Source organism: Labeo rohita, chromosome 3, assembly GCF_022985175.1.
Source record: "Labeo rohita strain BAU-BD-2019 chromosome 3, IGBB_LRoh.1.0, whole genome shotgun sequence".
NCBI lineage: Eukaryota > Metazoa > Chordata > Actinopteri > Cypriniformes > Cyprinidae > Labeo > Labeo rohita.
In genome coordinates this window covers 30,988,487-31,004,037 of record NC_066871.1, presented here as the reverse complement: position 1 = coordinate 31,004,037, position 15,551 = coordinate 30,988,487, and the positions used below count along the sequence as shown (strand labels likewise).

Sequence of the window (15,551 nt, the reverse complement as noted above, 5' to 3'; positions counted from 1 at the left end):
AAAGTCATAAATAAACGATATTAGTGATAATCCTAGAACAAAACCACTGTCTCAGCCTATGCTTGCTTACTTTTTTATTTTGCAATTATGTAAATATTAATACAAATATATAAATCTCACAACATAAGTAGAAAAAGGGTATACAGAGAGAATAATAATAAAATTTAAAAAAAACACAAAAGAACAAGTGCATGTACATAAAAGGTAATAAGGATCTATGCCAGGGATAAAAGAAAAATTATAATTAAAACATTTAACCAAATTAAATTGACACAGTGCTTCATAAGTCTTTTTAGCTTTTCTGTTTCTAATATTTTGCAGTGTAATACCATATTATTTAATTTCTTTAATTTAGTCCATTTCTTTACATGAATGTGATATTTTCCAAGCAAAACAATTAGTTGCGTAAGAAAGGAAATTGTACTTTTAGAATCAATAGTATCTTGTACAAAAAAGAATACAACATCATACATTTCTATTTGTATTAATGTACCAAACATTCTAGGAATGAAGTTAGAGACATCTACCCAAAATAATTTGGCCTGTGCTTGCTGACATCGCTTTGGCGGCTCTGGTTTTGACACGGTTTAGGTGTCTCGGATAGTTGCCTGACAGCAATTCTAGCGTCTATTTGAAATAACTGAACGGTTTAGAAGAGCACATTATGGATTTTATTTATCATTTGCTGCATTAAAATCATGATCATGATGGGATGAAAAGAAAACACTGAAGTACTGAAGCTGGTTTTAGTTCAGGCACTTTTTTGGAAAGCGCGCCAAACAGTCGCCAGTTTGAAATCCGGATAAACAGCGCGTGTATTAGGTGAGACTGTTTACTCTGAAATAAGAACGAATTAACAAAATAATCGACGAACAACTATTAAATCAAATCTAAATCAGTTAATCTTGTACTTGTGGATGCGTTATTGTGTGGTTGTTACAGGCAGGCTTGTTTGGAGATAAAGTTGTTTACGTTTGCTCAACAACGGTCTGTCATTTTAATATCAGTTATAACGTTACAACTTTTAAACTAAACTATATACTTACACAGCTAATAGAGCTTCTGAGTTATGATTCGTTAATTTTGTTTTAAAAGCAGTTAAATGTGTAAAATTAAAGCATCAATAAGAATGTGTTGCAAACTACAAACCAGTATGCCAGTTATGGAGTTATATTTTAAATATATAAATAAATATATATAAATAAATAAATCTTATTGTCGAGCACTGAATAATACCTAACATATACAGGAAAAACTAATAAAAAGTAGCCCGCATATTTCTGGTTTGATGTCCAGTTAAAATGCATTGACTGTAATTCAATATAAAAAATATCATTTATATTATATCATAGAAATTAATATTTATATTTCTTGTTTGCAATTTTTTTCCTAAATGTGGCATTGACTGTACACTGTGAAATATATTAACTGTGACATATTGCTTGTGTCGTTCCTCATTTGTAAGTCACTTTGGGTGAAAGCATCTACTAAATTAAAAAAAAAAGTTCTGTTGTGGCATAAACTCAGAAGTTTTTGAAAAGTAAGATTTGTAATGTTTTTAAAGAAGCCTCTTCTGCTTATCAAGCCTGCATTCATTTGATGCAAAGTTCAGCAAAACAGTAAAATTCTGATTTTTTTCTACTATTTTAAATAACTGTTTCTATTTGAATATATATTAAAACATAATTTATTCATGTGATTTCAAACCTGATTTTTTTAGCATCATAATCAAGTCTTCAGTGTCACATGATCCTTCAGAAATCATTGTAATATGCTGATTTGCTGTTCAATAAACATTTTTTTATTATTATTATCAATATTTAAACAAAAACAGTTGAGCACATTTTTTCAGGATTCTTTGATGAATAGAAAGATCCAAAGATCAGCATTTATCTGAAATATAAAGCTTTTGTAACAAATTATACACAAACGTTATTATTGTTATTATGTTGAAAACAGCTCAGTAGAATTTTTTCATGTTTCTTTGATGAATAGAAAGTTCAGAAGAACAGCATTTATCTGAAATAGAAACATTTTGTAACATTACAAATGTCTTTTGATCAATTTAAAGCATCCTCGCTAAACATCAAGTATTTCTATAATTTCTATCCCAACATATATACTGACTCCAAGCTTTTGAAAGGTATAGTGTATAATGTTACAAAAGCTTTTAATTTCAGTTAAATGCTGATCTTTGGAAATGATAATAATTAATAATAATAATAGTAATATTAATAATAAATGTTTCTTAAACAGCAAATCAGCATCTGAAGGATCATGTGACACTGAAGACTGGAGTAATGATGCTAAAAATGCAGCTTTGATCACAGGAATAAATTACATTTTAAAATATATTCAAATAGAAAGCAGTTGTTTTAAATAGTACAAATATTTCAGAAATGGACTGTTTTTGCTGTAATTTGGATCAAATAAATGCAGGCTTGGTGAGCAGAAGAAACTTCTTTAAAAACATCTTACAAAATTTTCAAATTAAGATTTAAAAAAAATCTTACTCTTGTGTATAGCTAGTGTATATTGTATAGCTTCACCTGTTTATGTGCTGCATTTTTTTTCTGCAGAAACATCGTTACTGCAGACATGTCGCAGAACGATGCGATGCATCACGATGACCTTGAGAAATCAGGGGAAGCGCTGATTGAGTTCATCAAGAGCAGTAAAGCAGAAAGCGTTCTTCGAGGAGTACAAGAGAAGCTGCAGGAGTTCTTTGACCACCACATCAAGACCAAGAAGACAACAACCGAGCTCTTAAATGGTATTACTTTAAAACTAATGCTAACTTTATAACTTACAAAATGCAATAATAAACACTGAATACAAAAAAACGTAACATTTCTTTCTGTGTTGTCTTCTTTTTAAAGATCTTGTACATGCAGAAGAAGTGGTCGGCCAGAAGCTTCTGGATTTAGAGCGGCAGAAGAGCCAAATGGCCCAAGAGATCAAGATGATTGAGCAGGAAGTACAGCGGAGCCTGTCCAAAAGCCAAATCTTGGACTCAGAGCAGGAGTATCCTTCAGTATGTTTCTCAAGACCTGAACCAGAACCTGCTCTCATTATAATAAAAGGCTATATCAGAATCAGAACAAGCTACAAATACTGTATACATACATACATATCTACCTTTTTCGTTACGTGGAAGTAAGCCTGTGGGTGAGACTTCCGGTTTATTAGCTGCTATAGGGAATTGAGGAGAAGAATAACAGCGCTTACAAACCAGTGTGTTCATAATTAAGATAATACATTAAAATAAAATGGTAAGACACACCAATTTGCAATATCAAGCAGCAAAACGAGCTGTTTTGTACAGCTAAAAATCACTGGACACGGATGAGACCGGAAGCCAGACCCATAAAAATTTACAAATGGCCGTGTCCACTCTTAGAAAAATAAGGTGGATAACACGAGAAGAGAAAAGAGATTAAAGTAGTGAAAATATAACTAAAGGAAAAATATAAAAAGACTAAAAGAATAAAGTAATGCACATCGAGATCAGCAGGTTTACAGTATGTAGAGATGTGTGCGTTTATGTAGTGTATATACATCTGCAAGTAAAATAAAGTACGTATTAATTTACCCTGTAGATGTCAGATGATCCAAGACACTGAAATTGCACACAAATTCTGATGTTAAAATGTTTTGGTACGGTCAGACTCATTAATTGCAAGCTGATCTCAGATGAGATTGGTTTTGTTGTTGTTGTTTTGATTATGCACTTTGTTCCTCTTTGGTTTGGTTGTTCACGGTTGTATTTTCCTTAATGCGTGGGTCAGATTCTTGCAGAAAGAGTTGGAAAGACTTAGAGATACTGAGCAAGAAATTCAAACTCTGCAGCAGGAAGTGGATGAGGACACAACTGAGGTCATTCCTTCAGCCATGTAAGCAAATAGCTTAGTTCACTTTGTGTTTGTAATGATTATGACTACATTATCCAATCCACTATCATGTATACTTACCAGCATTGTTTATGTTTTTTTTGGTTTTTTTTTAATGAAGCCTCTTACGCTCACTAAGGCTGCATTCATGTAATCAAAAATACAGTACAAACTGCATTTTGTAAATACTGTGAAATATTATTACAATTTCGAATACCAATTTTCTGTCTAAATGTACTTTAAAACGTGATTTATTTCTGTGATAAAACCTGAATATTCAGCATCATTACTCCAGTCTTCAGTGTCACGTGATCCTTCAGAAATCATTGTAATATGCTGATTAGATGCTTAAACATTGATTATTATCAATGTTGGAAAAAACATTTTTTTAGGATTCAGGAATAGAAACTTCAAAAGAACTGCATTTATTTGAAATATAAATATTTTGTAACACAATGAATGTCCTCTTTACTATCACATTTGATCCATGTTACAAATCTTTTTATCTTTGCAAATAAAATTCTTCTTTCTTTCAAAAACAAAAATATAGATTTTTAACATTAAATAAGTCTCTTATCAAAGTTCCATTTATTTGATTAGAAATACAGAAAAAAGTAATATTATGAAATTTTATTTTAATAAATATAATTTATTTCTGTGATGCAAAGCTGAATTTTCAGCATCATTACTCCAGTCTTCAGTGTCACATGAAATTATGAAATCATTTTAGTATGCTGATTTATTATCAATATTGGTAACAGTTGTGCTGATTAATATTTCTTTTTTTTAGGATTCTTTGATGAACAAAAAGCGAAAGACAGCATTTATTCAAAATGGAAAATCTTTTCTAACAATATAAGTCTTTACTTTTACTTTTTATCAATTTAACACATCCTTGCTGAATAAAAATATAAATTCCTTTTAAACAAACCAAAGAAAAAATTTACTGACCCCAAACTTTGAACAGTAATGAATATTGGTTACTATTTTATTGGTTACTATTTATTCACTATTTTAAATTCCAATAATATTTCACAATATTACTGTTTTTTTTTCTGTATTTTTAATTAAATAAAAACAGCCTTGATGAGCCTAAGAGTCGTCTTTAAAAAAACATTAAAAATCTTACTGATTCCGAACTTTTGAACTTCAGTATGTGTGTATATTACACCTGAATTTTAGAAAAGGTGTAGAGTATGTCATTATGTTAGTGAGCAGGTTAACATGGTCATGGAAAACCTGAAAATATCAGGAAATTTTAAATTTGATCATAAAGGTCATGGATTTAGTTATGCTGAATATATTTCATAAATGCTGTAAATTGCTCATTTAGTGCAATCTTTATAATTTTTTTTTTAAATGAAAGAGTTTTAACAAATCACAAACAAATGCAGAAGTCATGGAAGGCTGTTGTGTGGTAAACCTGTTGTGATATGTTGGTGTCTGTAAATCAATGTTTTGCCAGACTGCTTTAAAATCATGTCCACTAAACAAAAGTCTGTTTTGTATTATTTTGCCACACACTTGATTTAGATACATCGCTCAGCTCTACTTTAAAGTCACCAAGATAAAGCTGGAGGTGGACACAGAGCCGCACATATTGAGAGGAGGTAATCCTGACACATTTACTGTATATGACGATGATGAACCTAACAGTTTCATATCCACGACTGTATGAAATCCCTTTTGTCTCTTGCCAGCTCACTACGGCGCCGATGTGGTAACCCCCGTTAACATAGACACATCCACCCGCTCACCCTGTGAGATCAGCGATGACCTGTGGAGCCTGGTTAATACCGAATGGTAGACCAGATGCACATGAACAGTGTTTGCTAAATTACTGTTTGTTTTTATGCCTGTATATATGTGTATGTGTCTTTAGATTCTGTTAATAAATTTGCCTCAGTTGCCCCCTTTGCAACACACACCACAAGATGTCACTATGCGTTCACGAAGTACCCTCGCAGGCTGAAAATGCCCTTTTTGCATTACTAGAACAGCATTTTGTGAGTGTTGTTTAAAAGGCTCATCTTCCACAGAGAAGGGAATTTCCGATGAAATTTAAAATAAATTTTTGCAAATGTAATGCAGTTAAGTATACTTTTAATACGTTTTGAATACTACTTTAGAGAGAGGTTTTTGAAAAGTATTACAAAGAAGAAATATAAAAAGGACATCCAACATTTTTTTAAAATATAGAGATGGGTTGTAACTTGCTTTAACATGAGAGTGAGTTTCTCTTTCAGTACGAACAGGCGTTTTGTTTGTTCACACGGCTTTTTTGTTTCAGTCTTTATGTGCAAAATCCTTTAAGTTACTTTTGTTGCACTTTTATTACTATATATATATACACACACATATATATATTTATATAAATATATATATATATGTGTGTGTGTGTATATATATATATATATATATATATATATATATATATACACATATATATATATATTTCATTATTTCAAAAATCATGTTTTTTATTATGTTGTCATGTTTTTATTATTTTGTTTTAGAAAGCGGTAGTTTTTGTTTTTATTTAATCAAAATAAGCCAACTGCAGTTTGATTCAGATTAATTGGAAAGCATATATATATATATATATATATATATATGTGTGTGTGTGTGTGTGTGTGTGTGTGTGAAGAGTTCATTTGCAAAAACAGATTAAATATATATATATATATGAAGAGTTTATTTGCAAAAACAGATTAATATATATATATATATATATATATAAAATGCACTTATATGCATATATATATATATATATATATATATATATATATATATGTATATGAAGAGTTCATTTGCAAAAACAGCTAAAAAAAATATGTATATATACATATACACAAATATATATATATAGCTCCTGCCTAAGGTAATTGGAATGTGTTTAACGGATGTTTTGCAAGGATTTAACATGTATGCAGAGTTGGTTTCATTTTCATTCAGTGATTTTATATAATTTTCCCAGAGTTTTGTGGATATTTTTCCCTCATTTTTTCTTTCTGTACTTTCACTACAGTACTTTCGCTGTTTCTAATTTCAATACTTTTTGATGTTTAATATCTGTCAGTGCGTATGGATGGTTATTCTTTCAAAAGCCTAGTCATCGTACTCTGTTTGCGTGACCAATTTAACCTTTGCTTGCTAACTTCAAAAATGAGTCACGACGTGCCCTTGAGGTGCCGACACATGTCGTTTCAGCTTTGATAAACATCCGGACTGGCACGAGCTTATGACTTTTTTCTGTGGGGGGTTTTTGCAAAGACAGAGCAGTGAGAAAATTCTGTGTGTGGCTCATGTGAAAATACCACAATATCGTTTAGTTTATGCTTGGTTAACAAGTGGTGTGAGTGTGATTGAGGCAACTGGAAATCAGCTAGACTCACTTTGCGAGCTTTTGTTTTTTAATTCGCACTTTAACCATTTAGATTGGTGCATTCGATCTTTTATAACCTGATACAAATTTCCAGAAAAATTTGCTCATTACATAGCAGTGGATGGATTTTCCACTACACCTGAGCAAAAATTATGTATTTACATACACCTACATATGTATATTTGTGTCAACCTGGTACTATTTTATTCTTCGTGGGAAACAATGGACATTAAATGTAGTGCATGCGTGTAGTGCAAAATTAAATCAAGCACTAAATGAGAACAAATAGCAAGCATTCAGGAAAACATTTTTAATTAATGCACTTATAAAAAGATTTATTTTTAAGGCTCATAATTTAGGATCAACAAAATACATTTAAACACATACAAATGCATTGTTTTCAGTACACACAGTTTTACAGAAATGCAATATTGCTTGAACGTCAGTGCTGTTTTTGTCACTGCAGATTGCTACACAACATAAAATATCTATAAAATATACAATATTTATATAGCTTGTGCCACTGTATGTCAGTTAAAACTATATTTACTGTAAGCAAATATAGAAAAGTATAGGATACTTAAATGTTTAAGGGGAAGCTTTAAGATGAAAACAGTATTTCCCAAAAATACCATTACAAGAGGAAACCTCTTACAAATTAAAAATAGTCACTTGCCTTGTAGTTTTTATTTGCTTGCATATGGATTCTTAAAAATGCCCGAAGACTAACGTTGCATCTTTTCACCACAAAGTCTCTGAAGATTTCAGCTCTTCTATGCACTGGAGGTGAAAATGACTCGTTACACAAGCTCATTATTTTTGAAAACGCTCAAACGAGTCTCGTATAACATCACAAGGGTTCTTTCAAAGCATATTTGCACAATGCATCACAACTGCTCTTTGTTTTTTTTTTGTTTTGTTTTTTTTTTTTTTTTTTAAAAAGGCACCATAGCTCTTGTATTGCAAGCCTGACCCTCAGACAATCCATTTTAAACACTGGTATTTATCACAGTAAAAAAAGTCCACTTGTCTGGTCTACCACGTCCTCTGGTAGCCTCGTGGTTTGCTTTAAACCATGTGGAGGAAACCAAGTCTTCTACTCTGAAGTCCAAAACACAACATTTATGAGTTCCATCTCATCCAGCGTCTCCTGATTTCATTTCTGAGCACTTGGGAGTTTTATAAATATTCAACCTGAAACAGAAGTTGAAACTGTGTCCTTTGTCAGTTTGTCAACTTAATGCATTGTTCGTCCTCAGCTCTTCAATATCCTCGGGTAAATTGCTTTAATGGGGGACGGTGTGAAGTTCCCAGAGGAGACTGTTGTCTCCAGGCCCTCCAGCCTTTGTGATGGCACCTCTACCTTACTGGTGCTACAGTCAAGGAACGGCATGCCGAATTTCTTAACCTGCCCATCTTTGGAAATCAGACAGTAGCTGCAGACCAGTCTCAGAATGGCTCTCCGCATGTCTTTACTTGTTAGGGTGTATATAATGGGATTCAGGAGCGAGTTGATCATGGCGATACCCAGGAAGTAGTCTGCCTTGAACAGCACGCCGCAGCTTTGAGCAGGGCAGTGGAAGTCCAGCATAAGGAGCACAAACAGAGGCAACCAGCATGCGATGAAGACCCCAAGAACAATGGTGACTGTCTTCAGCAGAGCAAGATACTTCTGGGACTTCCTCGCCAGACCTTTACGCTGAGGTCCAAAACCTAACCGCTGGGTGTTAGACTTTACTATGCGGAAGATGCGCACGTAGAGCACCACGATAGACATCAGCACCAGCGTGAACACAGTAATGCAGAAGAGGATGAAGCTCTTGGCGTAAAGAGGCAAGACGGTGGAGCATTCATCCAGGTTTCCAATGCAATTCCAGCCCATGATCGGGAGAATGCCGAGGAGCACCGAAAGAACCCAACTTGCACCGATCAAACCGAACATTCGGCCACGTTTGGCGCCTTGATACGGCTTCATCCGGACCATCGTGACGTGCCGTTCGATGGCAATAGCGAGGAGACTGATGACAGACGCAGAAAGTGTGATAAACACGCCGCCTTCTCGAAGAAACCACAGCACTGGAGTCATCTTGAGAGTGTTTGCGCCCGAAGTCACGATGTTCACCATGTAGGTGAAGCCTGCCAGCAAGTCAGAGAGCGTCAAGTTGCCTAGCAGGTAGTACATGGGCATGTGGAATTTTTTGTTTTTCCATATTGCCACCAGAACGATGGCGTTTTCCACCACGATGAGAAGACAAATGATGAGAAATGCAATGGCTTCGGGTTTCAGTCCATCCCGGTATTTGTTCTCTTTCAGCTTTCCGGTGAAGTTGTAATGGGCCATGATGACGGCGTTGCTTTGATACTCCCGAAACATTCTGAGCAGGTAACCTGGGGACGAGGTAATCGGTGGCAGAGTTGGAGCAATGGCGGCGCTAGCAGCGTATGAAGCTTCCATTCTTCCTATTTCTTTTGCTATCCTTAAAAACGTTTCTTGAAGATCTCTGTAGTCCCTCTTATTGCCATATTCCACACATAAAACAAGTCTCAAGAGGATTTAACATAGTAGTAACATATCCTTGTGTTGTTCACTTCTTGCCTTCTTGATGCTCAAATCACAGCTTTGCTATATCATTGAAGGCCACCAGAGGGAACTGAAATAAAGCATTACAAAATAATGTTAAATAACTATGGTAAACATAATTTAATGATTAACAAAATATGTGAGCCTGGGCCACAAAAGTCTTAAGTAGCATGGGTATATTTGTATCAATAGCCAAAAATACATTGTATGGGTCAAGATTATCGATTTTTCTTTTATGCCAAAAATCATTAGTTAATTAAGTAAAGATCATGTTCCATGAAGATATTTTGTAAATTTACTACTGTATATATTAAAACTTAATTTTTGAGTAGTAATATGCATTGCTAAGAACTTCATTTGGACAACTTTAAAGGTGATTTTCTCAACACTCTGATTTTTTGGCACCCTCAGATTCCAGATTTTCAAATAGTTGTATCTCTGCCAAAATGTTGTCATATCCTAACATATATATATATATATCATATATATGTTCGCATATATAACATATATCCTAACCATACATCAATGTAAAGCTTATTTATTTAGCTTTCAGATGATGTATAAATCTCAGTTTTAAAGACTGATTTTGTGGTCCATATATTAAAATACACACATAAAACATAAACATAAAAAAATAAAAACATAAATATTCATTAGAATATTTAGCATTTATCATGTTCTGTTTCACTTGTTCAATTATACTCTCATGACCAATATTTTATTTCAGTGTAAACATAGACAATAAACAGTAAATCTGTTATCTGTTATCTAAATAAATGGACATTTAATTAGGAATTCTGAGAGAATAACTGTAGGAAAAGTATTAAAATAAATTGTGTTTGAGTCTCAGTATAAGAATTAATCAGTGCACTGTAAAAAAAAAAAAAAAAAAAAAACTACTGTAAAAAATAAAATAAAAATAAGCAGCTGTAGCTGTCAAATTTATCTAAACGAATGGACATTTTATTCTGGTTGTGTCTGATTAGGACTCTACAACTGAAGGAAAACAGAAATACTGTCTAATAAAGTAAACTGTGTTTGAGTAACAGTACTAGTATTAGTCAGTACAGCACTGTTAAAAAACGACTGACCGTAGCTGTCAAACCTTTACCATATTATAAATAGTACAATGATGAAGTATCTATTTATCTAAACTATATACTGACTGCATGTAATGACGTCAAATTACATAATGGTAATATACCAAACTATTTGAACTTGTTAGTGTAAAATGTTAACCTACTAATAACGCTAGAGTTTTTAAAGGTTAAACATTATTTTAGCATCGTACTGTAAAAATATCCGCAGCTTAATGCCGTGTTAAATACCCATTTCCTTCGCAGATTGTCGTACTTGTTTCTAAAAATATTCCTCAAAAAAACTCATATTTTAGTTAATTTCCATTTATTGTCTATTGCAATCTAAAATATTTGCAATTAGTAGCGTTTAAGACTATAAGAAAATTCTAGCTATCAAATCCTATCAAGCACTTTTACATTTTTCAACGGCTGCAGTTATTATCGTTTATTAACCATTATTAATAGTTTTACAGCGTTGTTGGACAATTAAACAACGCAAATATTTTATGCGTAATTATTTAGGTAAATAATGACAATAGCGTTGCGCGTAGCGCGAACAAAACATCGTTTACTCAACTCGAGACCACAAACCGAATTAAGACAAATGTCAATCGTTTTATAAACAACGAAAAGGTCGAACCAAACTTTAAAACCGTCCGTGACTGAACTAAAAGTCCGCATCCATGCAAACCCACGCTAGTTTACATACTGCACACTCAATTCTCCACCTAAACTGACTTTAATCCGTATTCAAATGTAACCCTAAAGAAGCGCATCTTACCTTTTAAGTTTGAAACTCTGAACTGCGAGTGGAAATGACAAATCCTCCTCTGCTCCACTATCTCTCCCCCATGTCCTGCGTACAACTGACACACGCCTCGGCCAGCAGCTGATGTTAGAGCAGAACCTTGGATCAAGACTCGTCCTGAAGTGGGCTGGTCTTGGCATTCGACTTTTCTCGTCTTCTGTCTGCGGCTGCTGATGCAGCACTTATGGGGTAATGAATTGCTTTGCTAACTTGAAGGTACTTTGACATTATATATATATAGGTCATTGACGTGACGCAGTTTTTGTTCAGATTTATTAAGTTCGGCTACTTAAAAATGCATATGGAACGTCGGTGTACTTCTATGAAGAACTTTTAGTTCTTTTTGCGAGGCATTTTGAGATACTTGAGTGGGCTTAGAATCAAAAAAGTGAAGAAAACAAGCAAAACGTGAAAAACGTTTGGCATTAAAAATAAAGATTTAAGTTTTTCTACTATGACCTATTCTTAGATTACAGTTATAAGATTTGTTTTTAAAAGATTTCTTTTTGTACTCCAAGACCAGCATCCGGACTTACTGACCTATATTTGCACCTAACTGTTAACATGCATAATTCTCGTTTCAATTTAAGAACTCTTTTGTTTTTTACATTACTCAACCACTAGACTCATAATTGTAATGCAGGATGTTTTGCGCCTTACTGACCTCTAGAGTTTTCTCTTCCTTCGTTCTGACGTGCAAACAGGCACACAAACAAGCCTGACTAAATAAATAAGTAAATAACCCTGGTTATTTTGAGTATGTGATGCACAAGTACGTAAAACATTAGCAGTTTGGAATTGCATTGGAATTACATAAGGCAGCGGAGAGTGTGAGTAAGCCAGAAGCCGGATCCTGCTTTCTTAAACAGGAAGCTCTGTCATTGTACCTCGAAGGGAGAGGGATTTCCTTGAGAAACACCTATGAGGTCATACTGGGCCGTGCCGAACAAAGCACGGACAAAGTGTCCCCTCCGTATGAATGTGGAACAGTTGTGGAGCAGCCACGGCTTTAGCTTTTACGAAATGACCATTTAAAGTATGTATTATGCAGCTATGAGATCTTGAAGAGCTTTCATTTTTGCTGGCGGAAGTTAAACACATTTGTCTTGTTCACCTGTTCTCAGTGCAACGAGGGCCCACTTTTTCAGTGCTCTGCACATTCTGGTGCTTTCCAGTGGGTGGCCAGGGTGCCAGAAGTGAATGTATAGATTTGCTTAATCAGTCTTTCCTGCTTCTTGCCCTCAGGCTCCGCTAATGGCAATATCAGAGGGGCTCCACCTCCTCGCGAGAAGATCGAGCCAGCAGACAGACTCATCGCTCCTGCTGTGTCTGGATATCTTGGACTCAGCATGTTACCTACATTTACACACAAAGGCCTGATAATCAAGCACTCTACTCTGATACTCCCCACAGAGACTGTTGGCTCACCCTGATTCTTGGCTCCTGTTTCAGACACTTGTCTGCTGCTCTTGTGATACAGATGTGAAGGTTCTTGAGAAGAAGTAGGTGCAATTCCAGATGGAAGTTTATACGCAGTATTTTTTCCATACAGTAGTCATTTCAACAAGGACATTTCCTGTTGAGGATACCAATGCATTGCACATAACTCCAGACCCATTTGTTTTAAAATATTTAAAAATATGTACTTTTAAAAGTTTTGTTTTTTAAAAATCCCCCTTTAAAATTATTTAAAAATACACTACCAGTCAAAAGTTTCTGAACACTAAGATTTTTAATGTTTTTTTTGTTTTGTTTGTTTTTTTTTTTTTTTTTTTTTTACTAATTTTACTATTTGAAATGACTGCTTTCTATGTGAATATATTTTAAAATGTAATTTATTCCTGCGATCAAAGCTACATTTTCAGCATCATTACTCCAGTCTTCAGTCTCACATGATCCTTCAGAAATCATTCTAATATGCTGATTTGCTGTTCAATAAACATTTTTTTATTATTATTATCAATATTTAAACAAAAACAGTTGAGTACATTTTTTCAGGATTCTTTGATGAATATAAAGATCCAAAGATCAGCATTTATCTGAAATATAAAGCTTTTGTAGCATTATACACTATACCATTCAAAAGCCTGGAGTCAGTATATTTTTTAATAGAAAGTATAGAAATTAATACTTTTATTTAGCAAGGATGCTTTAAATTGATAAAAAAATGATAAAGACATTTATCATTTTACAGTTTCTATGTCAGATAAATGCTGTTCTTCTGAACTTTCTATTCATCAAAGAAATCTGAAAAATTCTACTTGGCTGTTTTCAAAATAATATTTTTTTATTTTTTTATTTTTTTTAGTAGCAGCAGCAGCAGCAGCAAATCAGAATATTAGAATGGTTCCTGAAGAATCATGTGACTGATGCTACAAATTTAGCTTTGAAATCACAGGAATAAATTACATTTTAAAATATATTCGAATGGAAAACTGTTAAAAATATTTCAAAATTTTACAGTTTTTGCTGTACTTCGGATCAAATAAATGCAGGCTTGGTGAGCAAGTAGAGACTTATTTAAAAATCTTACTGTTCAAAAACTTCTGACTGGTAATGTACATATATTTTTAAATCCCTCATTATTGCTGTTAGGTTCAACTACACTGCAGTCTGTGGCGAAACTGCTACACTATAGTTATACTACATAAGTAATCTTTGTTGTGTTTTCTTTTGTCTTTATTCATCACTCAAGCATTGTCTCGTACCTCAATGGGCCATTTAGTTCTTTACTGTTGTGACGACTCTCTTATTCAATTGACTGAAATTTCATCAGTGAGGTGCTAAAAAGCTTGAAATCATAGGTTTTAACCCAAATGATCCAACTTAGCTGTCAGAGATCACAAAGCTTTTGCCAAATCAATCAATTTTAACTTCATTCTCTCTGACGAAATCGCATTAGCTGAATACACAAAGTTTAAACGGCTCAGCCTTTTCTTTCAATTCATTTTACTGTTGTTATTTGTGGTTGAGAGTGATGGAAAGAAACTCCCTTGCTGAGCACTGCTAAAGTGGTGTGGGAAAACGCCATTAAATTTCAGTAATTAAATTCACTGCATTGTCACACAAAGAGTCTCACTGGCCACTGGAATTATTGAGCTTGTGTCAAACCAAACTTTTAGATGACCATTAAATAAATGCATTATTCCAGCTGTGGAGACCTTGGCTCATCCCGGATCTTTTTCCAACTTCAATATTGTTATCTGTAAAGCTTTTTACGTATTTGATACTCCCTACCATTTCAGAAGAATAACACTGTGATTTATAGTCAGTGCTTATCAAAGTTTCAATGAAAATTGAAGTGTTTCCTTAGGTTCAGTAGAGTTCAGCATTGACGGTTCAGAATAGAAGTTATATTCGTGCTTTGTTATCCTTGGCTTGGTGGAAAGGCTGGACCTATGAGGTCATGAGACTTCCTGTGTCCTATGAGGGGGTGGGTTTGACCCTGCCCAACTGACTAAAAGCCTTAGCTACTAGAAATAACGACAGACCTGCTCTATTTTTGTTTAGCGATAAAACTTACACTTGGTGCTTTTAAACCAATAAATATCTTTGTGAAACATCTGACAGCTTGGATTGAATTTGAAAAGTTCCAAATGGAATGGAAGTAGTCAGAATGATACTTTGTATTATCTTTATTTGCTACAAAATGGCGTCTCAGAAGAACAGTGATTAACGTTGGCATGTTGTTATTTAAAAGCAAATCTTGGATTAGTTTCTTTTCCATCGCTTGTTGTTTTGCATTCTTTGGGGACTCATTTGAGGCCATGCTGTCTGTCTCTGAAGCAATTCAATCATGTTGACTTCA

The 15,551-nt window shown here is 33.9% G+C and overlaps 2 protein-coding genes across 2 annotated transcripts; one reads left to right on the top strand and one right to left on the bottom strand.

The window, feature by feature from the left end:
• The first annotated feature begins 656 nt into the window (after positions 1-656).
• Positions 657-6,194, top strand: spc24 (SPC24 component of NDC80 kinetochore complex). Its single transcript, XM_051106165.1, has 6 exons — positions 657-822; positions 2,580-2,773; positions 2,880-3,024; positions 3,789-3,893; positions 5,424-5,500; positions 5,591-6,194. Exons 2-6 carry the CDS (start codon positions 2,599-2,601, stop codon positions 5,695-5,697), a joined length of 609 nt encoding a protein of 202 aa, XP_050962122.1. The 5' UTR covers positions 657-822; positions 2,580-2,598; the 3' UTR covers positions 5,698-6,194.
• Positions 6,195-8,174: 1,980 nt separating this feature from the next.
• Positions 8,175-11,880, bottom strand: s1pr5a (sphingosine-1-phosphate receptor 5a). The gene is made up of 2 exons (XM_051106044.1): positions 11,717-11,880; positions 8,175-9,926 (listed from the first exon to the last, which is right to left on the bottom strand). Exon 2 carries the CDS (start codon positions 9,728-9,730, stop codon positions 8,531-8,533), a length of 1,200 nt encoding a protein of 399 aa, XP_050962001.1. The 5' UTR covers positions 9,731-9,926; positions 11,717-11,880; the 3' UTR covers positions 8,175-8,530.
• Between the last annotated feature and the right edge of the window lie 3,671 nt (positions 11,881-15,551).